Below are 25,917 nucleotides of genomic sequence, written 5' to 3'. Positions count from 1 at the left end.
TATTTGGAAAGTTTTAACCGGTAAAGTAGGTGGGTTTAGGATTGCATCTTATTATCATGTTTCGTAACTTATCTAAATGTTATATTCTTTTGTAAGTATCAAATAATACAGGGTACCTTTAAAAAGTTGAATTAGAAATCTTACCTCTTGCTTCTTCCCTTGGTCTCAGCTGCTTAACTGAGCAGAGAGAGAACTTAGAACCCACCCTGCTGGGTACTGTTCTCAGTCACTGCTGACTTCTTTTAGCTCTCTCTCTTTTTTTAAAAAAAAAATCTGAACAGACTTTAAAAAAAAACAACAAAAAACGGCTTTATTGAGGTATATTTTACATAAAGTAATGCATCCATTTTAGTTGTACAATTTGAGTTTTAACAAGTGTACGCTGCCCTGTAGCCATCAATACTGTAGAACATTTCTGGCACCCCAGAAGATTCCCCGTGACCTGTTCCCAGCCAGTGCCAACCCGCCCTGACGCTGGGGCAACTCCTGGTCTGCTTTCTGTTGCTGCCCATTAGACTTATCTTTCCTGGGGTTTTGCATGAATGGAATCATACAGTATGTCCCCTCTCATGCCTGGTTTCTTTCGCTCAGCATCATGTTTTTGAGCTCCATCCAAGTTGTGCATATCAGAAGTTGCCTCCTTTTTATCACAGAGCCGTATTCCATGGTTAGGACGCACTGTGGTTTGTTTATCCATTTACCAGTTGATGGGCTTCCGGCTTTGGGCTGTTTCCAGTATTGAGCTGTTACGAATAAAGCTCTTTTAAACATTTGTGTACAAGTCTGTGTCTGTTTTTATTTCTCTTGCGTAAACGTCTAGGAGTGGAATTGCTAGGTCAGAGGTTAAGTGTAAGTTTCACCTTATAAGAAACTGCCAACCTGTTTTTCGAAGTGGTTGTACCATTTTACATTCCCATCCGCAGCGCACGAGTTCTGGTTGCTGCGTATCCTCACTAACGGTTGGTATTCTCAGTCTTTTTTAAAGTTTAGCAGCTTTAATGTGTGTGTAGTGGAAACTCAGTCGTTTGAGTTCACATTTCTGTGAAGACTAATAATGTTGAGGGTCTTTTTTTTTTTTTTTTTTAATCCTGACCACAATTTTTTTTTAATTAGTTAATTAATTTATTTATTTATGGTTGTATTGGGTCTTCATTTCTGTGCGAGGGCTTTCTCTAGTTGTGGCAAGCGGGGGCCACTCTTCATCGCGGTGCGTGGGCCTCTCACTATCGCGGCTTCTCTTGTTGCGGAGCACAGGTTCCAGACGCGCAGGCTCAGTAATTGTGGCTCACGGGCCTAGTTGCTCTGTGGCATGTGGGATCCTCCCAGACCAGGGCTCGAACCCGTGTCCCCTGCATTGGCAGGCAGATTCTCAACCACTGCGCCACCAGGGAAGCCCATGTTGAGCATCTTTTTATGTGCTTATTGCCCATTTACATATCTTCTTTTGTAAAGTGTCTGTTCCAATCTTTGTCCTTTTTAAATTGTCTTCTTATTATTGAGTTGGAAGAGTTCTTATATATCCTAGATTCAAGTTCTTTGTCAGGTGTATGCATGGTGAGTATTTTCTCCCAGTCTGTGGCTAGCTTTTTCTTTTGCTTTACGTTGCCTTTTGAAAAACAAAAGATTTAAAAATTGATGACATCCATTTATCTTTTTTTTTTCTTTTTTTTAACAATTCATGGTTTTTGTGTCCTACCTGTGAAGCCTTTGCTTACCCCAAGGTTGGAGAGATTTTCTCCTGTGTTTTCTTCTTGAAGTTTTATAGCGTTAGCTTTTATGTTGAGATCTGTGACTCACTGTCAGTTAACTTTTGTGTATGGTGTAATGTGAAGGTCAAGGTTCATTTTTCCCTAATGGCTGTCCCCTTGTGCCACCACCAGATGTTCAAAAGATTATCCTGTCCCCAGTGAGTTATGTGTCCCTTTATCAAAATGCAATTGTTTATATATACATGGGTCTGTTTCTAGCCTTATTTTAAAAATTTTTTTAAGCTGTTGAAGTATATTTTACATACTATAAAACCCGCCCATTTCAAGTGTCTAATCAAATGATTTTTAGTAACTTTACTGAACGATGCACTCATCTGTCAGTTTTAGAGCACTTTCATTCTCCAAATAAGATCCTTTGTGCTCATTTACTGTTAGTCTTACCTCCAGCTCCAGGCAACCACTAAGCTACTTTCCACCACTGTAAATTTACCTTTGCTGGGCATTTCGGGTAAATGGAATCATACAGTATGTGATCCCTTGTACCTTCCTTCTTTCACTTAGCATGTTTTTGAGGTTCTCCATGTTGTATCATGTAGCACTACTTCCTTCCTTTTTATTGTTGACTAGTATTCCATTGTGTGGATGGACCACATTTTGTCTGACAGTTCACCAGTTGGTGGACATTTAGGTTGTTTCCAGTTTTGGCCACAGGACTCATGCTGCTGAGGGCGTGTGTGGGCAAGTGTGTGGATGTACGTTCTCATTCCTCCTGGGTAGCCACCTAGGAGTGTGATTGCTCACTCATATGGCAGTTCTATATTTCTGGCTTCTTAATTTTTTTCTTATCAGCTTTTTTTTTTTTTTTAATATATTATTTTTGGGTCTTCGTTGCTGCATGCAGGCTTTCTCTAGTTGCAGCGAGCGGGGGCTACTCTTCATAGCAGTGTGCGGGCTTCTCATTGCAGTGGCTTCTCTTGTTGCGGAGCACGGGCTCTAGGTGCGTGGGCTTCAGTAGTTGTGGCACACGGGCTCAGTAGTTGTGGCTCGCAGGCTCTAGAGCACAGGCTCAGTAGCTGTGGTGCACGGGCTTAGTTGCTCCGCGGCATGTGGGATCTTCCCAGACCAGGGCTTGAACCCGTGACCCCTGCATTGGTAGGCAGATTCTTAACCACTGCACCACCAGGGAAGCCCTCTAATCAGCTTTTTTGAAGTATAATTTATACACAATAAGATTAATCCATTTTAAGTGTACACTTTGATGAGTTGTACATACTGTAACTCAACTCGTGTAACCAATACTATGGTTTCATGTACTATAACGAAAGACTAAAATTTCATGTGAATGGAATCATACAGTGCATAGTCTTTTGTATCTTAATGTAATGCTTTTGAGATTGATCCAGGTAGAAAATATTTTAGACTTTGTGAACTACACGTTTCTGTCACATATACCCCCCCGCCCCCCATCCTTTAAAAATATGAAAACCATTCTGAGCTCACAGCTGAAAAAAAAGCAGGATGAGGTGGGACTTGGCCAACTGGGCAGAGTTTGCTAACTCCCGTGACTCCGATGTATGGTTATTTCACAGTTTGTTTATCCATTGACCATTGGTGGCTGTTTGGGTTGTTTCCAGTTTGTGGCTATTATGAATAATGCTTCTATGACATTCGTGTACAATAAGTCTTTGTGTGCACAGATATTTCCTTTCTTTTAGGTAAATACTTGAGAGTGGAATGCCTTAGTCACATGTTAGGTGTATGTTTAACTTTGTAAGATATTGTAAACCTGTTTTCCAAAATGGTTGTGGCATTTCATTTTTTTTTAACTTTATATTATTCTTTTAAAAAAATTTATTTTTATTTTTATTTTTTGGCTGTACCACGAGGCATGTGGGGTCCCAGTTCCCCAACCAGGGATCGAACCCTCTCCCCCTGCAGTGGAAGCGCAGAGTCTTAACCACTGGACCACCAGGGAAGTCTCCTGGTTGTGCCATTTTACATTCCCGTTAGCAATGTGTGAGAATTTCAGTAGCTCCACATCCTTGTCAACATTTGGTAGTCTCAGTTTTTAAGTTTAACCAGTCTAATGTGTAGGTAATAGAATCTCATTGTACTTTTAATTTGTGTTTCTCTAATGACTAGTGATGTCAAGCATATTTTCATGTGTTTATTGGCCATTCATGTATCTTTTGTGAAGTGTCACTTTTAAAAATCACCTTGTTTGTCTTTTTATTATTGAGTTGTAAAAGGTCTTTATATATTCTGGTTACAGGTCCTTTATCAGATATATGTTTTGTAGATGTTTTCTCCCAGCTTATGGAGATATTTTCTTGACAGTGCCTTTTGAAAAGCAACAGCTTAAAATTTTGATGATGTCCATTTTATCATTTTTTTTCCTTTTATGGTTCATGCTTTGTTTTGTTTTGTTTTTTAAAGATTTTTTTGATGTGGACCATTTTTTTAGGTCTTTATTGAATTTGTTACAATATTGCTTCTGTTTTATGTTTTGGTTTTTTGGCCTGGAGGCATGTGGAATCTTAGCTCCCAACCAGGGATCGAACCCGCACCCCCTGCATTGGAAGGCGAAGTCTTAGCCACTGGACTGCCAGCGAAGTCCCTGGTTCATGCTTTTTGTATCTTAGGATGTGTTTGCCTACCCCAAGGTTGCAAAGATTTTCTTCTGTGTTTTCTGTTTTCTTACAGTTTTTTCTTGTTTGTTTACGTGTATGATCTATTTTGAGTTAAGTTCTATGTATGGTGTAAGGAAAGGGTCAAGGTTCATTTTTTAGCCCCCTACAGATATCCAGTTGTCCCAGCACAATTGTTGTGAAGATTATCCTTTTCTCATAGAACTGCCTTGGCTTCTGTGTCAAAAATCAGTTGACCACACAAGCGTGGGTCCATTTCTGGACTCTTCTGAATTCTTACAGTTTAATTAGAGCTCATATTTTTTTAGTCTGTGAGTGAGGATATGGATATGCCTCTCAGTGTCCTTCCTGCCTAAAGATGACACTGCTGTTAGCATTGCAGCCCATGAGAAGTGGAAAAGATCGTCTTTCACAGGACGTTCATGTGAAGACAGGCCTTGGGTTTTCAGGTGTGACTTCTGTTGGGCTGCTGTGGTGCCTTTGCCTTCCAGGCTGCCCAGGTGCTTCTGTTCAGAGCGGAGCTGCTCTGTTACTAGTTGCTGTGCTCTGGGTCGGTTTGTCTTTCTGGCCGCTGCCAGCCATCCATCCACAGCTCAGCCTGTGGTACCTTTCAGCTGGTCACCAGTCGGGAGACAGCTTCTCCTGTGCATTTAGCCTGGCAGTCCTTTGCTGTAACAAGCACTGATCTGGCGGACTGGCTTTATTCCGGTACCTCACTGTGGATGCGCCTCTCTTATCATTCAGTTTTCAGCGTGCCTTGCGAACAAAGCTGATGGGATGATTTGAGAAGCTACTGCTGTGTGGAGTCACGGCTCCAGCCTTGAAGAGCCTGGAGGGGACCGCAGCTAGGCTTGCCCAGTGCCTGCCACTGCCCTGCCCTGTGCTCAGGCTGCCAGCCTCCCCAGGGACTTGATAGCGTCTCCCTGTCGTCAGCCAGTACATCACTGGATCCAGATTGTCTCAGCAGGATGATTTCATGACAGCTTTCAGCTCTCTTTTGTTGATGACTCTTTACTGGATTGTGGGATTTCCTTGGTGTCCGAGAGTCCCTGAGTCGGTGGTTTCATGCTGTGTTGTGTGCGCGATTCCCACTCCACATGTGTGTCCTTATTTGGTGATGTCTGTTCTCGCCTGCTAGGTGAGACTCTCTTGGTAGATTGAGATACAAATAAAGGAACTGAGTAATGTTGGTTTAGTTGGTGTTCAGTGAAGGGTTAGGGAGCCCTGGGGTTCAGCTTTCCTGCCCCTGAGGCGGCTGCCATACACCATGGATTCACCGGAAGCCCTAGCCTTTTGGGCAGGCAGGCCCTGTGGACATTGTCAGAGCTCAGGCTAGTTGATGGAGTCCTTGGGAGGGTAAGGAAGGCGTTGAGTTCCGAAGAACCTGACGCTCTTCTCCCTACAGTAGTCTGACCTCTGACCTCGTTGCAGCCTCAGACATGAAGGCAGTCCCAGAAATGCTCAGCTGTGCAGGATGACAAATGCTGCCGCAGTCGACTGCCTGTTCATCCTCAGGAGAGGCCAGCCATGAGGTGCTGGTGCAGTGCTGGGCCTTTCGGCGAGTTGGCGAGTCAAGCCCGTTGGGCGAGTGCTGGAGACAATTGGAATCTGAATGACAGTAAAAAAAATACCATTGTCCCTGGGTACTTCATCTTTTGTTTTTTATTTTTTGGGGATTTCAGTAAATTTTTATTTAAGTGGCCAGAAGTATAGAGAGTGGTACTTCAATAGAGTTCTACTATTTAAAGGTCCTTTGATGATAAATGTGTAACAGTGGAAAGCGTGCTAGTTTGGGATTCAGAAGACCCAGGTTCTAATTTGGCACGAACTACCTGTTACCTTACAGGCATATACATAATATCTCAGAGTCTTTGTTCCCCATCTGTCCATTGAGAGATTTGGGCTAGAAAATCTTTAAGACCCTTGATAAATCTGATGAAACTTGAGTTGTCTTTCTTTTCTACCTCATCGAGATAGGCAAGTGACAAGATGTAGAGAGATTATTCCGAGCACTGAATTGCCACAATTATTAGCAGCACAAGAGAAGTCAAAAAAGCTATCCCGTGAGTGAGATTACTGATTCTCTTCATGCAGTGATGCTGACAGGTAGGCCTGGGTAAACGGTGTGAGTTCACAAACTTGTTTATTTACCTTGTTGTTCCTAAGCCTGTGGAGAAATGTAGGCAGGCACCCAAGGCAACGCATCCTGTATGTCACAATTTCAAGGTACCCTTTCTTGCTTAAACCCTTCTCTGTATATTCTAAGTCATTTTTCTCTGCCCATACACCTCCCAAACTTCACTGAAGTTCTTCCTTTTCTCTTGTTGTCCTAAGAATGTCAAAATTATTGAGTCTTTTCATTTTTATTATGCTGGTGTCTCTGAGAAACTCGCTGACAGACACCTGTTATGACTGATGTATCAGTGTTCACTGCCCCTGGGTTCTTTAAATCTAGCAAAGCTCTGCCACCTTCAGTCAGATGGTCTGTGCTTGATGAGAAGAGAAAACTGTCTTTGGGACCATCTGGTGGTGGTGTGGAACCAGGCCTCTTGCCAGCTTGGCCCCCAGTCTGCCTTGTCTGCAGGTGGGCGTCTTTGTCAGGCTAGAGGCTCTGAAGCTTTTGAAAAGCTCATTCATTCCACTTTCCTTACTTTTGAGCTGGAGCAGAAGAGCAGCTGGCCCTATTTTCCGCCCTTGACTGTATTTCCTGGACATTCAGGAGCATAGTGACAAGAGGCTGTAGCTCCGAGGTGCCCTGGGTTCCCTCACTGGGGGTCTGCACTGGACTTGGAAAAAAATTGGCCCCAGGGTGGGCAGCAGGGAGGGCTCCAGGTGGTCGTCGTGGCTGGGGTCTGAGCTAGTTTGGGGTCATGCCGAGTGCTTTCTCAGTTGCCCTGGTCTGTACCCCTTGAAAGGCGTGCAGTGGATAAAAGTTATCTCCGTCTTAGTTTTTCTCTTTTTTCATTTTGCCACAAGACAGGATGGTATCACACATCTCCAAAACGAGTAAAATGGCATTTCAGCTTCTTGTCTTTATAGACTCTCTGAACTTTAGGAAAGATCATTCTGGTCCCTTTTCATTAATAATGAAAACCAGGGGGCAATAAAATGTTCTTAACGCGAGCACGGCAGAAACAAGGAGCAGTGCGGGGGTGAAGGTGCGGCCGGCAGGGAGCCACAGGTGTTTCTTGGTGCTTGAGGAGGTCAGGCTCCGGAGAGGGGGGAGCAGCTGTAGGAGGGGTCCTGGTTCTTGGACCCCTGACCTGCCAGCATCTGCTCAGCCTCGGCTCTGGTACCCGGAACGAGGGGCTGCACTTCTCAAGGCATGCAATGTGTGTTTGCAGGAAAGAAGAAGGATGCAGCAAACTTTGGGTTCTGGTCCAGTTTTCAGCCCAGTTGCAACTGTTTTCCTGTAAGATATTTAGTGGGTATTTGAGAAGTCACTGGTGAGTAGAACTTTCTGGACACGTGCCCATTTTGAATACTTTCTCTGGGGATTTTTGCAGCACAGATGGACGTTCTGGGTGTGGATTGAAGCCCCACGGAACAGCGTGGGGCTTCAATCGACAGCAACTCTTTTGAAAAGTGGCAAGGTTACTCTGTCTTCGCTTTTTCCTCCTAAAAATGAACTTGCACCAGATGTTGGAATCAAGGCACTCAGAGCAGAGCAGGCTGAGCCGAGAGAGGTGCCTGCTTGGGACCTGGAGCCTCCTGGCTTCTCAGGGTCACAGTGAAAGGTCTACCTCAGTGGTCTCAGAGTTTTCCATTTCACGATCAGCGGTCTCTTCTCTATGTCGCTCCGCATCGGATGGGGCTGTTCACTGCAGGTCAAAGCAGCAGAGCTCCCTTCTGGAGACAGTGTGTAGACGTGAACCCTGAGTGTCACTGTGCAACCCTGGAGAGGAGTGGGGAGTCTTGGCTCGTCGTGACCCAAACCCCAGAACCCATAAAAGAATAGATCGATAAGTTTATGTAAACATGAAAACACTCTATGCCACAAAAAGCAGACCATAAGCAGAGTCAAAAGAAAAATATACTAGGAAGAATTTTTACAACTCCTTTCACAGACAGAGGGCTAATTTCCCTGTTGTATAAGAAGTTTCCATGAATTGAGGAAGGAAATTAATAAAGAAATTGAGTAGAAAAGTAGGGAACATACAGTATACCAAAAAGGAGATGCAGATGAAAAGATTGCTCAGTCCTCACTTGTAATCAGGTAAATGCACATGAAAGCTAGAGGGAGGGACTGTTGTTTTGCTCTGGTACTGGCAGAAATCCGTGCGTGTGCTTAACCCATTATGTTGGGGTGGCTGTGAGGAAACAGGTGGGCATGAACTGGTTCAGCCCCCGTGGCGGACAGTTTGGCAGGCTATCTCAGACTGCTCTGGCCCAGCCTCCTAGGAGTTCACGTTTACAGATGGACTTGCACACGTACGTGAGATGCCATATGTACACGCTCGCTGATGGCAGCATTGTGTGAAATAGGAAAAGACTGGAAATCATCTAAATGTCCATCAATAGGGAATTGGTTTAATGGAATATTATGCAGCTTTAGCAAAAAAGAAGAATGAGAAATAGGGGAAAAGAGAAGGAAAATAGTGCCTATGTGTGTTGCCTCATACTTGCATAAAAATTCTCTGCAGGATAAAGAAGAAACTGTTAACACAGTGGTTCTTGGTGGTGGAGGAAGCCTCTTTGCAGTAGACTGACGTGTGCTGCGTGATGTTTAGACCATGTGCCTGTATTACCTATTCAGAAACTGTGTGCTCAAGAAGGGAGTTGATCACAGTCTGTGCAGGAGACTCCGGGCTGGGCCACATTGGGAAACTCACGTGGAATCCACAGGCGGGGGCAGGGTCGGGTGGCCAGGGGGAGATGCTCTTCCAGGCTCTCCCATCACCGTCGTCCCTGCCTCCTGAGAGCCTCCTCAGCAGCTCAGGGAGGAGGGAGCATGCTCCTCGCCCCCTTGGAGGTCTTTGCCACTTGGATCCCCGATCAGACTGCATGCCAGCAGCCCCTCCTCCCCATGTGCTCACATCCTGCCAAGGACTTTAAGAACCGCCCCTCTCCTGCGCTCCTTTGGTCATGAAGCGCCAGGACGTGGCCGGTACCTGCAGGCCCAGGGGAGGGGGGCGGCTGGAGCCACAGGTGTCTGTCTCGGAGGAGATGAGGCGCCGGCCGCGTGTGGAGTGCGGTGGCTCTTCCTCCCTCACCTTCTCTCCGAGACCCACTTCCAGATCTCAGGTCCTTGTCGCAGCAGCGTGCCTCGGGCGGGTGCCTTCTAGGTCACTGTCCTGGCACCTGGTCTGAGCCCACAGACTGGTGGTGTCCTGCACCACTGATGGCTCTGGAAACAGTGGCCCATGCACCACCACCACCACCCCCCCGCCGCCCCCTGCCCAGTGGCTGGTCCCTTGAGAGGAGGCAGCTGGGTGGCCTGGACGTGGCTGCTCCAGGTGGACGTTCCAGGTGGAGCTCATGCTTTCCCGTGTGCCTGACAGAATCGCTGGGCGTCACATCAGATTATGGACCTGAAAGCACTCGTAAACAGTTCATGGGGAAGGTTATGAAGTAGAAAACTCTCCTCTCCTCCTCTGGAACTAGAAGTTCATTCAGGAGTTGGAGGGGACTTTGTGTTCCGAAGGGCCTGATCCTACATGAAGACCGGCTGCCCGTGTCCGCATCCCCTGAGACGGTCCGTCCTGGGCTCAGTCCCTCTTGCCTTTGGAGGCCCCTTGCGGTGGCCTCTCCCTGCTTTCTTGCCTCCGCGGCCTCCCACCTGTAGCTGCCCTCGGTGCTCCCTGATGTTCTCCCAAAACACAGAGCTGACCACGTCACTCCCTGATTCAGAGCCTTCAGTGACCCCGCTGCTTGTGAAACGACGGCCAGGTTCCTTGGGTGCGCTCACCGCCAGGCCAGCCTTTCCCACCTTCCCCCCACCCCCGCTCCCCCCGCCACTCCCCTCTCTGCTCTTGCTGTCTCTTGGCCAGCAGTAGCCCCCTCACCCTGGGTGAAGCCCAGGGGCTCCCCCGTCTGCTTGAGCACAGGTCAGCCTCAGCCTTTGCACTTCCTCGTCCCCTACCTGGAGTGCCGTGCCCGGGACCGCACAGGCCTCGGCGTCCTCCTCCACCGCGGCCCTGCCATCCGCGCGCTCCTGGTCCTGTTCCGTGTTCTCGATCCCTGTCTGGAGCCACCTCGTTCGGTCGTTGGTAGGCTGTCTCCTCTCCACCAGGCTCAATGTGAGAGCAGAACAGAACAGGGCAGGGGTCTCGTCACCACTGTAACCCGTGCCTACGACACTGTCGTGCACCCTGTCGGGGCTTCATAAGGTTGAATGAACAGGTGATGCAGCCTTTGCCCTGGCTCTGAGGTGGCTCCAGGCTCACATAGGAGGGCGTGTGGACGTGTATTCGTGCACACCTAGGTGTGCTCATGGCAGCCTCACTGGATCCTCTATTCCTCGAGAGTGGAGCCTGTGCCCTAGGTCTTCAGATCGCCTCTGCCACCCACCCCCCACCCCGGGCCTCAGCCCCTCTAGACACCAGCCCACGGCAGCTGCACAGTCCAGGGGCCTGGGAGGAGGAGGGGAACGCAGCCCAGCCGCATCCGGACGCTCACCCCCCACCTGAGCACGAGACACACCCCCCGACTGAGATGAGGAGCCTGAATCCACGTGCTCTCCTGCCTCAGGGGGGGCGCCAGTGCCTCTTCTCCTGACGTGCCTTTTCCCCCGACCTTAGGCCCTGCGGGTTCCCGGTGGAGAGATTACAGCGCCTTGGCCATCATCATGGCAGGGATAGCGTTTGGCTTTCACCAGCTCTACAAGGTAAGCTAAGCTGCCCCTCCCTGCACCCCCTTGGTGCTGCCCTGAGCCCGGGGGCAGCAGCGGGCCTGCCTGCAGAGGCCGAGCGCCCTGATGATCTCGCTCGCTGAGGGGCGTCCAGGTCAAGTCCTGGTCCTGCTCCCACCCGGGTGGGTGCGCTTGGCTGGTTCAGACCCGCCTCATCTACTGGACTCGGCATCTCCCCTCCAAGTCCCTGCTGCACAGGGTGACGAGGCCCGTCGATCCACGAGCCACATCAGGTACTTAGAACAGTGCCTGGCACGTACTGAGCAGGCCAGACCTTTTTTTTTTTTTTTTAAATTAATTTATTTATTTTTTAATTTTTGGCTGTGTTGGGTCTTCGTTTCTGTGCGAGGGCTTTCTCTAGTTGCGGCAAGCGGGGGCCACTCTTCATCGCGGTGCGCGGGCCTCTGACTATCGCGGCCTCTCTTGTTGCGGAGCACAGGCTCCAGACGCGCAGGCTCAGTAGTTGTGGCGCACGGACTTAGTTGCTCCGCGGCATGTGGGATCTTCCCAGACCAGGGCTCGAACCCGTGTCCCCTGCATCGGCAGGCAGATTCTCAACCACTGCGCCACCAGGGAAGCCCCCAGGCCAGACCTTTTTGAGAGACAGAATGCCGTGCGGTTAAGAGCATGGACGCTGGAGCCCAGCTGCCTGTGTTGCGCCCTGGCTCTGCCACTTGGCAGCTGTGTGATCGCAGGCTCAGCGGTCCCGTGTGTGAAATGGGGACAATAGTATCTACCATACGAGGCTGTTGTGATGCTGAAAGGAGTCAGTGCTCCTCTGGAAAGTGCTCTGCGCCCAGCACACAGGAAGCGCTCTGCACGCCCTTGAGAATCTCAGTACGAACGTATTTACAGGATCTGCCTTTTCCCCCTGTGTATTGTGTTGGCATCCATGTAAACCTAGGGTTTTTCATGGACTTCGTAGTCAACCCTCAGGATCCCAGAGTTCATTGCTTACAACGGAGCTGCAGGCATGAAGTAACGTTTACTTCCTTGATACCAGCTACTAATCAGATACTAATTACCAGCTACTAACTTTGATTTGAAGCAAGTTGAGTCTTTTTTAGAAGATGCAGAGCCAGGGTAGGTCCCCAGAGACAAAAGGTAAAAGAGTGGCTGGAGGACTCACTCTCTGCTGGTCCTGGAAAGAGAAGCCCCTTTCCTTCTGAGGCCACCTGCGACTCCATCTCTGATTTGGAGATTTTTAAAAAAGAAGCTGAATGACTATCCAGCCTCATGTTGTAACTTTTTTTTTTTTTTTTTTGGCCACGCCACGCAACTTGCTGGATCCTAGTTCCCTGACCAGGGATCAAACCCGTGCCCACTACAGTGGAAGCACGGAGTCCTAACCACTGGACCGCCAGGGAGGTCCCCCCATGTTTAACTTTTAGCACGTGAAACATGTTTCAGCATTGCACTCTGGGAGTCTTAATTTTTCACTTAAGTGCAAAAGCTAATGACAGAGTTGTAGCAGAATACAATCTTTTCAGCGTAACATTTATTCTTGAAGTTGGAAATCTCCACGTTAGAAATCCAGAAGCAAGATGTTCTGGGTCCCGGGACTTCTCCCTCTGACGCCATTGTGGGCTGAAAGCCTATTTCCAACCACTGACTGCATACAGTCACCAAGAAGAAGAATACGCTAAGACAGGATTCTCACATCTATGTCCCAGCTCTACTAAGCGGTACCTGATAGTCACATGGCTGCCCTTGGACGGCCTGTGATCTGGTGGAGACAGAAAGCATAGCTCCCCTTGGAGCAAAGCAGAGATATCCTCAGTTGTTTCCACGAAGCTCTGATCTTTAGTCTCTGCTTTAAAAAAAGAAGAGACATTGAAAGATCAGTCACGATGGTGACAAGAGAATTTAAAAAACATCTGCTAAATTAAAAAACAAAAAGGAGAGGTAAGCTGTTATCTTGTTTTATAAATATGTAAAGATTTAGGCTGGGGTAGTGTATGTGTTCCTTTCCTTGGCATTTTTGATCTTAGAAATGGAATTTTTAGTCCATTACACGTATAAGAATTTCTTGACTTTTATACTTAGGAAATTTTCAACCTGGAACGTAAGGCTCCATTTTATGAGTTTCGGCTCAGCTGTGGGTAATAACTCACACGATGGTTGAAAAGCACTTTGCAAAATAGAAAATGCTTCTATATGTATGCTAAATAGTGATCTTCACTTAGGAGTTGCTCTTGAAATGAGTTCTCTGACAGGCCCCTTGTGAGAGACCTCCTTTCCCTTCCCCAGTACAGAAGCCTTAATGGAGAAGCTGCTGTCTTTTCCTGTCTGGGGCCCGAAAGGAGTAAGAACCAAAGTCTCCTTTGGTCACACCTGCCAGTTACTACACCTGCCAAGCCTGCACTGTGTCACCCCTGGTGCCACCCCAGTAAAGTTGGTGACTGGTCTCACGCTCCTAAGATGGGGGGCGCCACGTCCTGAGCTTTTGGAGTTTGGAGCCCATGTTCTTTCGTCCAGCTCTCCCAGTGGGCACCTTGCCGCCCACCTCTGTCCCTTCACACCTCCAAGCAGGCAATCAGTTACCAGCTGCACCCCGTCTGCCTTCTTCCTGACTGTTCCGAGATTCTCAGAACATTCGAGATTGCCCTGCAGCGTCAGCTTCCTTTTTCCCCCACGGTCAGTTTCTCCTGGTTCTGCCCCTTGCTCCCCCTTCTGCCCCATGTCTCAGTTCTGGGAGAGTCTGGCTGCATTTAACTCTTATCTGAAGGAAGCTTGTTCTGAGGATTCAAGGCTTTTCGAAGAAGAATGGGTGTGACCTCCTTAGGCAGCCTCGGAATACCCATATTATTATCCCCTCCTAGTGAAAGAGCCAAAGGTCCCACAAATCTGTTGTGGATTTTGATCTTGTTTCTTGAATAATTTTTTTTGTTTATTTTTACTCATTTGTTTCCGAATGGAGAATTCATTCACATGGTTCAAAATGTTAAAGGTTCAGAAAAGTGTACAGCAAACTTCCCTCCCACTCCCCACTGGAAGCCACCAGTGGTATCACTTTCTTGTATAACCTTTTGCATTTTTATGATATACAACTTTTAAAGTAGAATTTTGAGTATTTTTGGACACAGAAGTATTGTATATAGCACCATTTAAAAATCTAAAGGAACCAAAAAGTGCTCCATCATAGTGGGTCAAATTGACTTTTTGTGTCCCTGTTCCCTGGTTCTGGTCCTGATTCAGACAGAGGTTTTTTTTTTTTTTTTTTTTTTATGTGGTTATAATCACAGCCTCGTAATTTTCGGATGTCTTGTTCATTTACGGTGTTGGCGTAGGGTTTCCGAAACCCAGGGTTGATGGAGAGAAAGTTGGTTGGCCAGAGAGAAAGTAAAGTTGGTCGGCAGAATCTGAGAGACTGTTGAAGAGTATCCCAAGTACGTAGCCATTCCTCACGCGCACCCTGCTTCTTGCAGAAGTACCTGCTCCCCCTCGTCGTGGGCGGCCGGGAGGACAGGAAGCAACTGGAGAGGATGGAGGCGAGTCTCTCCGAGCTGAGTGGCAGCGTGGCACAGACAGGTGAAGATTAATGGCCCCATCAAGTCACCCCTCAAAGCCTTCTCCGAGCAGCCCCTTCTTTGCCCCCTCCCCTCTCCCCTCCGTCTCCACTTTATGTGGTGACTTCATTTATCTGCTCTGAGAATCTGTTCACATTTGCAAATGAAGCCGCCGTCATTTCGGTTTAATTTGAAATTGCTTGTTTACTGTCGGCGCGGCCTCAATTAATTATGTTTTTACGGAAAGGCTCCCAACCTCAGAATATTAATAAGGGGAATAAAATGACAGCCTTTCTAAGGGCTGTAAAGTTCATTTTTAATTTCTGCTTCTATGAGGTTTTCAGGGGGGTTTTCAGCAATTTTCCCCCTTCCCTCTAAGAATCCAACACAGGGTCAAGAGAGGCTGTAATTACTGCGGCTCCAGGGACCCCGGCCACCTCCTCTGTCATCGACTCCACGGGGCTCACGTTCATTACCCGGTGCCCCAGTGATGGCCCAGATTAGCTGGGACCTGTCGCGCCAGAGGTGGTTTTCTCCTTTATAAACTTGTTTACTAGATGGAGCCTCTGCATCTAAAAACTCTGGCAAACTAGAGAGCCGCCTGTCCCAGGAAGGAGTCTGTCCCTCGGGGGCATGTTTGTGAAGCCCTCGGAAACCTTCTGGAGCACGTGCCCTGCTGGCATGTCTCCTTGGAGGCTGACGGTGGACCGGGAGCTCCAGCAGCCTCTGGGTTGGGTGGGGAGGGCAGGAAGGAGCAGTGAGGAAATGGGATTTGCAGTTTCTAACCACTCCGGGATGTTGTGGACTGAGCTGTCTCTCTCCCAGGACTGGAGACTTTCCGTGAGTTCTGCAGTGGCGTGGGGAGGCCCGGGAGATGGGGGATGCAGGCAGGATGGAAGTTGCAAGAGCCAAGCGAATCATAAACAGATATAATTAGAGGGGAGAGGTTTTGGACAGATATACTGTTGACCACGGACAACTACACAATAGAAAGATAAAGTAGAAATACTAGAGGTTAGATACAGTGCAGGTAGATGCCCCAGAGTGCAGATGAATTACATGGATTGCACGGGCCGGGGGGGCGGGGTGGAATGTCTGCAGATAAATTAGATGCAGCAGCTTATAGGTGTGTGGACAGAAGGAAGAATCTGTATCATTTAACAGAGATGCAACTGCTCTTTCCTCCCAGTGACTCAGTTACAGATGACTTTAGCCTCTGTCCAGGAGCTGCTGATTCAGCAGCAGCAGAAAGTCCAGGAGCTCGCCCACGAACTGGCCACAGCCAAGGTACTTGTCTCTGACCCTCTGGTCCCTCTAGGTCCGGGTCTGCCCTGCACGGCTCTTCACTCCCGTCCTTTGTGCCCAGTTCACTGCGCCCGCTGGGGTCTGATGTTGTCTCTTCTGACACCGGTGACCCTGCCCTTGTAGAGATGGGAGGCGGTCACCGTGTGGGTGGTGTGGCATTCAGTGACAGAGGCTGTCCTTTCTGTCTCCGTGTCACCTCCCAACAGGAGGGAGGAAAAGCAGCTCTGTGCCTGTGGCCCTCCCGTGGCAGCACACGCCCCAGATCTGGTGGTAGCCGGTGTCGACACGGGATGGTCTCCACCGCAAGTTAGGTCAGAGATCCCGGAGTTGCCAAGAGCGATTGCAGGGAACAGGGTGGGAGGAGTGTGCCCAGACCCTGGGCTGAAATGCTGCCGTGGGTGGGTTCTCCAAACCCCGGCCTCGGGATCCGGTAACCCCCAGAGGAGTGTAGACGCACCTGGGGTCGACTGAGGTGGCTTCCTTGCCTCACTTCGCACATCTGGAGCTGTCTTGGCAACATCAGACCCTAGGATCAGACCACCGGGGTTCAGGCTCTCCTGTGCCCCGTGCTACCCGTGTGACCGCAGACAAGCGACTTGCTGTCCCCTGTCTGTAAGAGGGAGCTGTACCGCCCCTCGCTCGTTGCCTGTCCCCACTGAGGACAGAGCCTGGCTCCCGTCAGCCCCAGGATCGCAGGCTTTGGGTCTGGGTTCTGTGCGTGTGTGATAGGGTGTTCCCGAGACAGACTGGGCCCGGGAGACAGTGGTCCAGTGGCTCCAGGGCGTCCACTGCCCTCCCCACTCCATCCCCGCCTCCCAGGTTGCTTTCTGGTGCTTCCACGCAGCCGCGCTGTAAAGGATCTCGCTCCGAGCAGCTCTCCCAGAGGAAGCCCCACCCCAGTGCGCGACTCCGTGTGAGCCAGCGCTCCTGTGAAGGGGGTCCCCGAGAGTCCTCTCGTGCGGTACCCCACCCACAGAGGCCAGTGGCCACCGCCAGCCACCGCGCACGCTCCCCGCAGTCGGGCAGGCGGCCCATAAAGCAGCCGAGGAGGTGGTCACGGCCTGCGACCACCTCTCCTCCATTGTCTTTTGGAGTGGCATCCTGCCAGTGGCCAGAAGCCTTTCCAGAAATTGGAAAACTGTTTTCAGACCTTAAGCATTAAGATTAAGACCACATGTTGCATTTTAGGAGGGGAGGGGGGCCCGGGGTAGCGTTTGGTGGTTGAGCGCCGCCTCTGAGGGTGTCTCGTGCTTGTTTTTCTGATGCCCCCCGCCCGCCCCCAGCCCCTTTCATTCTCTGCTGTGCTGAAGCCGTGCTCACTGGTGTCTAAACCCATCTGTGTGAAGGCTTCGGTTACCCCATAAACCAAAGACTCAGAGCTGTGTTTTCTCAGCTGTAATGTAAGTTTTTATATCTGGCTTCCAAACCCCTACTGCAGCACTGTAAAAAATTAAAAAGAAGAGCATTCAGTAATTAAAAAACCTACATAAAACTGAAGGCTGGGAGTTTTCTACAACTGTTTTTTAGAGACTGGCTAAAAAGCCCCAGATGTCAGATTTTATTTCTAAATCCTGGCATCTGGCACCATATGCGTTTGGAAATTTGAGTCCTTTGTAGGCCGGTGAGTGGAAATTGCTCCCTTGTTAATGGGCTGCTATAGCTTTCAAGGTCTCAGAGAGGCCAGAGCAGTGGCTCCTGGGTCTGCGCTGTCTGGTGGTCTGGAGTGGGGACCCCGCGGGGATGTGTGTGAGGGTGGCCGAGCGCCTGTGTGCGCTCGTTCCGAGGCTGCCCGGGGTCTCTTTCCTGAGGCCTGCAGCCCCCGCGGAGGGGGGCTTCCCACTGCAGAGCCGGGCCGGGCTGCCGGCCGAGGTAGGACCCACAGCAGCCCTCACCCCACCTTAGAGCCCCACAGGCTGGTGGGAATGTGGGGGGCCCCTCCGTGCTGCCAGCCTGGGGCTCCCCACGCTCTCCTGAGCTCAGGGCCCGGGTGTTCTGTGGCAGGCGGCGGGGGCCTGGTACCCGGAGGCAGAGGCCCACGCACCCGAGGCCGTCACACCTGGGACTGGCCCGGAAGCACTTCGCAGGCAGCTTGGCCGAGGCAGCTGCCGCTTGGGGGACCTCCTCTCCATCTGTCCCAGCAAGATTGCCAAACAAAGGTGTGGTCGTCTGAAGTTTATATAGAAAGCAGTGTCAAAGGGGAAGGTGTGCGGGGAGGATGGAGTTTGTCTGAGGTTCCCGTGGCTGCTTCCCCTGTGGGCCCTCCTCCAGGACGTCTTCGTTCTCTCTGCTGAACCTTCAGGGTCATCCCAAAGGACAGCTGCAGATGGGCGGCCTGGCCCTCGGCTCCTGGCTGTGCAGACAGCGGTGCGCAGTGCGTGGCCTGACGTTACAGCTGCGTGGGGAAGGGTATCCTGGGCGAAGCCTGCCTTCTGGGCATGATTGAGAGTAGAGCTGGGGGATGGGCCAGGCAGGTGCTCAGGCGTCTCCCTTGACCCTCCAAGGTGGCTCCAGGTACCAGGCTCCTGGTACCTGTGGTTGAGGTGGCTGCCTGTCCCAGCCCCAGGGCTTCGTGTGTGTGTGTGTGTGTGTGTGTGTGTGTGTGTGTGTGTGTGTGTGATCTCTCTGCAGGGAGAGGGACTTAGGTGGAGGGAGTAATTTATCTTAATAGTTTTGTTTTAATGGAATCTTTCAAATACACCTGGAAATGGCGGGGCCGAAGAGCAAGCCCACATGTTCTGGCTACACAGCTGTAGCCGCTGCCTCGGGCCCGTCCTGCCGTACCCCTACCCGCAGGTGATTTTGAAGCACATCCCAGACAGCATATCATTTCATACTTCAGACACTTCAGTGTGTATCTATAAAAGATAAGGGCTCTTTTGTTGTTGATGTTTTATTTTACATAACCAGGATGCCACTATCACACCTGAATGCATGTCATGATTCCCTAATATAGTCAGCTATCCAAATAGACTTGTGGGAATGTTTGTTCTAAGGGAGTCGTCACTTAAACAGAGATCCAGGCAGGCAGACCCCTGAATGGGCCGCAGCAGAACCGAACCGAGGGGGTTCCCGGCTGGCATGCAGGACACGGAATCCCCCCGGGGTCCTCCTTGCCACCCCAGCAGTCTGAGCTTCAAGGGGTGGGAGGAGGTGCCGCTCTGATCCTCTGTCCCCTGTGTGACTTTCAGGCCACCACTTCCACCAACTGGATCCTGGAGTCCCAGAACATCAGTGAACTCAAGTCGGAAATTAACTCCTTGAAAGGGCTTCTTTTAAATCGGTAGGAGCTGAAAAGGCGCGGGCTTCTGTTCTGCTCTCTGACTTTGACTTGGGGGAGGGAGCTCTTGGGGCTCATCCAGCCGCCACCCATTGGGGGCGGTGGGGGGGGGCACGTCTCCCTGGGGGGCCCCTGTGCATCCCACCCCAGATTGAGCTGCGTGATTCAGGCATTGAGTTTGGGAATCTCCTGCGCTTCCACCTTCCCTTCCCGGTAGGCCCCTCCCTCCCCGCTCTTGGGGTGACAGTCTGTAGTGCCCAAGAGTTTTGAGATACAGTCACTTGGTCCTGTCAAGACCCAGTCAAGGGCAGCTGGAGCCAGAAGCAGGGCCTTGAGCAGAGGAGAGAATCCCCACCCCTCCGGATAGGGCCATCTCCTCCCCTGTCCTCAGCCCCGGCTGGACCTCCCAGTGACAGCTTGGTCCCAGAGAAGGTCCCCCCAGGGGGCCAGGCCAGGGGTCTCTGTTCCGGCTCAGTTTGAAGAGCCCTACGATTCAAGGCAGAGGCAGACGCAGTGCCTGCCTCCCCACGCCCCGGCTCCTGTGGTCTCACTCTGCTGTCCCTCCACAGGGACAGCACCAGCGCAGCCCTGACGGGAGGGTGACCAGCTTGTCCGGGCTTGCCCGGGCCCGTCTGTTTTTAAAACTGAAAGTCCTGTGTCCTGGGCCGCCCCTCCTGCAGGGCGCCCTGGGGTTTAGTGGGGGCTGAGCCAGGCGGCGGCCTTCACTCCAGGTCAGTGATGGGGGCTGGCAGCGTCTTGTGGTCCCAACCAGAGGACCTAGTTCTCCAAGCCACCCACTTCTAGGCTGTCTGTGGGGAAAAGAGCGTGGCCTTAAGAGAGGCACGGCTGAGCTTGGGGCACCAGAGGGCTATCCGCTGGGGACACGGTGAGCGCCGAGGCCCTGACTGTGCGCTCCGCGTGGCAGGGTCTGAGGTGGAAGGGCTGTCCGGGGCCAGAGCTGGTGGTCTGGTGGGCAGCCCAGGAGGCAGCAGGCCTTTGTCCTCCCAGCTCAGGCAGGGGTGATCCCGCCTGTCCTCGAGCTTGGTTTCCAAGCCCTTGCCAAGCGGACCTGACTTCCCAGGTCTGGGCTGGGCTGGCTGCTGGCCCAGGACGCAGGGCAGGGACGCAGGAGTGGGAGGGAGAACTGGCTCTTCTGTCAAGTGTGGAGCTCGGAGGTTTTCTAGAAAAGTGCTAGGTCACCAGCATTACCCTTCTGGTTCTGACGTCTCTGACCCCGAGACCAGTGGCCAGGCTATCCCCCACCCCCTGCCTTTGCCCAGGCCACAGGCAAGTGAGAGTGGAGGCCCAGGGGTCTTGGCTTCCCAGGCTTCTGGCTCCCCACCGTTGCTCGCTGCCTCCCCCAGGGCTGGAGGCTGGGACAGTGCTGTAAGGGTGGGAGGGAACGGGCGCCAGGGCGTGGCAGGGCCCCGAGAGCCAAGTGTCCAGCAGCTGCCAGGGAGGGCGGGCCTGGCCCCAGGCAGAGGGGACCCCAGGCAGCACCCTGAGTGGACCGGGGGCTCTGCAGGCAGCCCCGGAGCCTCTGGCTTCCGTCTCAGCCGCTCCCACCTCAACGGGCCAAGAGGCCTTGTTTCCAGAGGAGGGGGAGGGAGGGGAGGTGGGAGTGGGCGGTGGAGCTCCAGCCTGTCCCCTGGCCCTGTCCCCTGCTCAGTGGCCCTGGGGTGGCTGCTCAGCCTCCGTGAGCGCTCTGGGTCAGGAGGGGGCGGCTCTGCTGAGGGTGACCCTGCCGTCTTCTCCCTCCTCGGCCAGGAGGCAGTTCCCCCCTTCCCCGTCGGCCCCGAAGATCCCCTCCTGGCAGATCCCGGTCAAGTCGCCGTCACCCTCCAGCCCCGCGGCCGTGAACCACCACAGCAGCAGTGACATCTCGCCCGTCAGCAACGAGTCCACGTCGTCCTCGCCTGTGAAGGAGGGCCACAGCCCCGAGGGCTCCACGGCCACGTACCACCTGCTGGGCCCCCAGGAGGAGGGCGAGGGGGTGGTGGACGTCAAGGGCCAGGTGCGGATGGAGGTGCAGGGTGAGGAGGAGAAGAGGGAGGACGAGGAGGACGAGGAGGACGAGGACGTGAGCCGCGTGGACGAGGAGGGCTGCCTGGGGGTGCAGAGGGAGGACCGCCGGGGCGGGGACGGGCAGATCAACGAGCAGGTGGAGAAGCTGCGGCGGCCCGAGGGCGCCAGCAACGAGAGCGAGCGGGACTAGGCGGCCGGGGCCGGGGTCGTGGTCCAGGTGCAGGGCGTGGCCTGGAGCCGGGCGGGGGCAGGGCTGCCGCAGCCTCGCTGGCCTGGGCGGCGTGAGGGCTGAAGCCTGTCCACCCCGCCCGCCGCAGACAGACAGGCCTCTGACCTTGTTCTCATGTCAGGCCGAGGGCTCCGAACTCTCCGGGCTCAAGCCCCCCCAGCCCCCTCCCAGACAGACGTCCCATCCAGGGGTGTCTGCTGGGCGTCTTAGCCAGCCTCACGCCGTGCATGACAAGAGGTAGTTTTATTACCTGACTCCTGACCCTCTAGAGGAGGAGCCGCGGGGCCTGGCGTCTGCCGTCCCTTCCCTCTGCCCCGGCTCCCTCACTGCTTCTCGCCAGTGACCAAGGGGGCCGCGCTCTCGTGATCCCAAAAGCAGCGGCCCTGTGCTCCCACTCTGGGCGAGGGCCCCCCGGGCCCCCCAGCCAGTCCCTGCCCGGACGATGCCACCCTTGTGCTCCCGTCACAGCCGCAGCCCGGTCGTCTGCCACCCACGACATCACGCTGCTCCCGACCATTCGCTTGCCACATCGTGGCTCAGCTACTGCCGTGGCGAGTTGTGGTCCCACCTCCACTAGGAGCCAGGCACAGGGCCTTCCTGTCTGTCCCCTGCCCCGCCCTGCCCCCCAAACACGTGTTCTTTTGTGTGATAAGGTATAGGTTTCAGAATATAAGATACGATGTATATAATTGTAATAAATATGAGTTGCCACTATTTAATTCCTGCCTGTGGCTCCCTGTCTGCTCACGGCATCCCGTGCCCAGGGGTGGATCTCGGTCAAGGCCGCGCCAGGTGGGCCCGGGGAGGGGACGTGGGGGCGGCGCCCGGCAGCCCTGCGGTGGGCCTGATGGGGGCAGAACCTGCTTCCCTCGGCCAGTCTCTCCCCTAAGGCAGGTGTCGCAGCCGCTCACCCACAGCTGGAGGGTTTCGTCCTTGGTCCCGAGTGGCTGCCGGAGGGCGACGTTCTGATCCAGGAGGAGAGGGACCTCACGCTACTGTATATAGACCTGGTGTGGAGTGTGATGAGCTCACCTTCCTTAAATGGATGCATGTGCTCCCAGGAGAGTGTGTCTCGTTCCCTCGTCCTCCCCCGTCTCGTCTCCCTCTCACCCTCCCTGTCTCCCTTTACCCTTCACACAGCATTTAGCTAAACCCAGAAAAACAGCACGGGACGCTCCTTCCGGGAGCACTCGGCTCCCTCGAGCCCCCAGTGCTGTGGCCCGGTGTGCGGGGGTCAGAGGGCCCGGCCCCGTCCGGTGCCTCGTGTAGACAGGGGCTTTGGAGACAAAGTGCAGGCACCCCGGCCGCCGCGGAGGTGGAGCTGCAGCGGGTATGTACCCTCCGGGGAGGCCCCGGCCTCCTGACCGCAGCGCTGGCCTCCCACCCGCCCGGCCCTGGGGAGGGAGGAAGCCGCTGGCCGAGGGTGAGAGACTTGGCATGGGGGCTGTTTTGTCTCAGAAAACATTACCCCTCCTACCCAGGCCCCTTTTTCGGGCTCCCGCGGTAAACTCCTTCCTGGCGCTCAGGCAGGGGGCCCTCGCCCTGACTCTCTGAGTGTCCAGCCCTCCGGCCTGGTTTCCCAGGTTTTGTCTTTGATGCTCATAACCTCACGTGACGTCCCGGCTCGTGCTCCCTGGGGGCAAGCAGAGACCCCCCCCCCCCCCCCCCGCCCCGCCGTTGAGTCACCTCTGCCTCTTGTCATCACCGAAGAAGCCAGGTTTCTCCATCCCCAGGGGCTCCCAGCCTGGTCTGGATGAGGGGCCCAGCGTCTGGGAGCCCGGCAGGCAGACGGACCTGGGATGACAAGCAGAGGGCTGGTGGCTCGGTTGGAAGCACCCTCGGGGGCCGGAGACGGGGTTTCCCCGCTCTGCCCTCCTCGGGGAATGGAAGCCCGGGTCCCGCGTGGGCCGTCTCGGGGTCTCCCCCTCTACTTGGTGACCGTTTCTCGTGGCCTCTAACTTTGCAGAGGTCCCTCCTGCAATGGGACCAGACGGGGGGAGGGGGGCAGAGGGCAGATAGCCTGGGACGGAGACGTAGCCAGAGCTGCTGGCGCGGGGCAGCGGGCACTCGGGGGACCTTGTGGGGTGTGTCTTCCCCAACCTGGGGGGTCGGTTGTCTCGCAGGTCCCCGGACTCACTGCGGGAGAAAGGGACGAAAACCTGGGCCCGGGGGCCTTTTGCCCTGCGGGTCCTGAGCGCCGATTTCAGCTTTTGAGGACAGAGAGTCTGGCGTGATTTCAGGGAGGGAAAAACCCCTCCCCAAAACGGCGTGAGTGCTGCCTAATAAAGGCAGCTGCTGGACGGAGGGAAAACAGCCCTTTGAAAAAAAAGCCTTTCATTAGAAAAATAATGTATTTCATCCAAATAAGGTAAAAATATTTGGAATGGGGCAGAAGTGAGCAGCAGGCAGCGCCTGTCGGGCCCTTTCTGGAAGGGATAAGATTATTAAACTCAATTACAAAGTATTTTTGTAGAGTCTTTTAAGAAAGAACTCGCCCAGTGCGCAGAGGCTGCAGGACGGCCCTCTGGCCCCCGAGGTCTCCCAGCTGGCCCCGGGAGGTTCGTGGGCTCTGCCTTGGGCAGGGTCCTTCCTCAGGCAGCCCCGGCTCCCCGGCGCTTTGCGACGCGCCCGGAGTGGAGCGGGCGAGGCTGCTGCCCGGCCGGGTCGGCCTCCTTCCGCAAGAGCCGGGCAGCCGGTGTCCTGGGACACCCTGGCGGGGAAGGGCAGCGTTGTGGGTCGGGGGAAAGGGATGCTGAGTTTGTACATGTTCTCTGTTTTCATACCATGGGAGCACACATCAGCTGTTGAAAACATCCAATCGCTGTTGAAGGGGCTAGAGGATACAGAATTCCTCTCCCACCTCCACTCGGTTCACAGGTGTGCACACGTCGTCTCTCTCTGTCTCTTTCTCTCTCTCTCTCTTTAATAAAAACGGGAAGTTCCTCTTCAGTGTTGTGTGACTTGCTTGTCTCACTGAAAGTAAAGCGTGTGTCCTCGGGGGCTCACAGCAGGTGGGAGGAGAGGGGTTCTCTAGAAGGCGCCTCTCCTGGCCTCCCCCTGTGCTCAGCCAGGACAGCGAGGTGCCGGTTCTCGGCCTGGCCCAGGACCTCCCTCTCCTCTGGTGACTGTCCCTTCCTGCCCCAGGCTCAGCTTCTACCCTAGCCTCAGCCCCGCCTCACACCGCCTCTGCCCCAGACCCAGACAGGTTCTGCCCAAGGCGGAGGAAGAGCAGGCGGGAGACTGGCCGACAACCTGATTCTCAGGACTTTACTTAATCCTTAGTGTTTCTTCGTCTGTTTGCTTAAAGTTGCTTCTGCCAAGGCACCCAGAGAAGAGGGTCGGAGTCTCCACACAAAGCAGGCAAGAAGGCGCCAGTGAAACCCCAAAGGTTGCCGTGGCTCCAGCTCACCTGAGGGTGGACCCAGTCCTGGCTGACCCCTCCCTGTCCGGGCACCTCCCTGGCCCCTGCTCCTTCACGCTGCACAGGTGTTTCCCACCCTGGGGATCGGCCACCCCCCGCCAGGGACAGACACCTCCAGGGTGCCCGCGGTGCTGGTGGGTGACCGCCACGTTCTCCACCGAGAGCTGGCACGTCCTCCCCCCGCTTCCCAGCCCCGCCCTGGGCTCCAGGCACGCGCTCGAACTCAGAGAGGAGTTTAAATCTCCAGCCGTGTCGTGTCGGGTGCTTTTCCCTGAATAGTGAACAAACCTTAATAGTTTACTTCCATCAAGCACTTTGAAGCTCATACTGCTCTGGAAGAGGAGATGAGATTTTATCATCATTTCATGAGGATGCCTGCAGCCTTTCCTTGCCCAACAGATCCTGGGAGGATCTTCTTTATAGTGAAGGGGTCACATTTTAAAACACATCTTGGAAACTCAGGTGCCCAGCCCTCCACGTCCCGGCCCGGCAGCTCTGGGAGGATGTTTCCAGGGCATTAGTTCCAGGGTGCCCTGTAGATCCAGGGTGTGGCAGCCGGACCTCAGGGAGGCTCTGGGCAGGGCCTTGGGGCCCTTTGATGGGGAAGAAGCCTTGGACTCGCCGAGGTCCCGGTGTCTCCCCCGAGTGGCGTGGGTGCAGGGCTCACAGGAAGAGAAACCTCTGGGTCTGGCCCTGCGCTGGCTGTACACCCTGGGAGGCGCTTCCTGTCTGCCCCCACCCCGCAGAGGGTGGGGCGGCTCCTCCCGGCGAGGGTGGCACAGGCCTGGCCCTGTTCATTCCCGGCAAGGTCCCCAGGACTCCAGCTGGTCCGAGGGGCCCTGCTTCCTGGAGGCCTTCCTGGGGGCAGCAGCACTTCCACTACCCCTGTGCCCTGAGCCAAGGCCACCTCTCGTGGAGGCGAGCAGAACGACAGGCTGTCTGTG

General features: G+C 53.4%; 1 protein-coding gene across 8 annotated transcripts in view; it reads left to right on the top strand.

Annotated features, from left to right (window-relative positions):
- Window positions 1–22,271, top strand: part of PEX14 (peroxisomal biogenesis factor 14) — a 141,483-nt gene extending 119,212 nt beyond the window's left edge. For all 8 annotated transcript variants that reach the window (XM_082353002.1, XM_082353001.1, XM_082353005.1 and 5 more), the window contains 5 exons: window positions 11,098–11,183; window positions 14,636–14,738; window positions 15,906–16,003; window positions 19,210–19,301; window positions 21,066–22,271. In XM_082353002.1, coding sequence (XP_082209128.1) covers window positions 11,098–11,183; window positions 14,636–14,738; window positions 15,906–16,003; window positions 19,210–19,301; window positions 21,066–21,513 — 827 coding nt within the window. In that variant the 3' untranslated portion in view covers window positions 21,514–22,271. The remainder of the gene's footprint in view (window positions 1–11,097; window positions 11,184–14,635; window positions 14,739–15,905; window positions 16,004–19,209; window positions 19,302–21,065) is intronic.
- Window positions 22,272–25,917: the final 3,646 nt, after the last annotated feature.

The sequence above is a fragment of the Balaenoptera borealis genome, assembly GCF_965194805.1.
Source record: "Balaenoptera borealis genome assembly, chromosome: 1".
Taxonomy (NCBI): Eukaryota; Metazoa; Chordata; class Mammalia; order Artiodactyla; family Balaenopteridae; genus Balaenoptera; species Balaenoptera borealis.
This window is presented reverse-complemented; position numbering and strand designations above follow the sequence as displayed.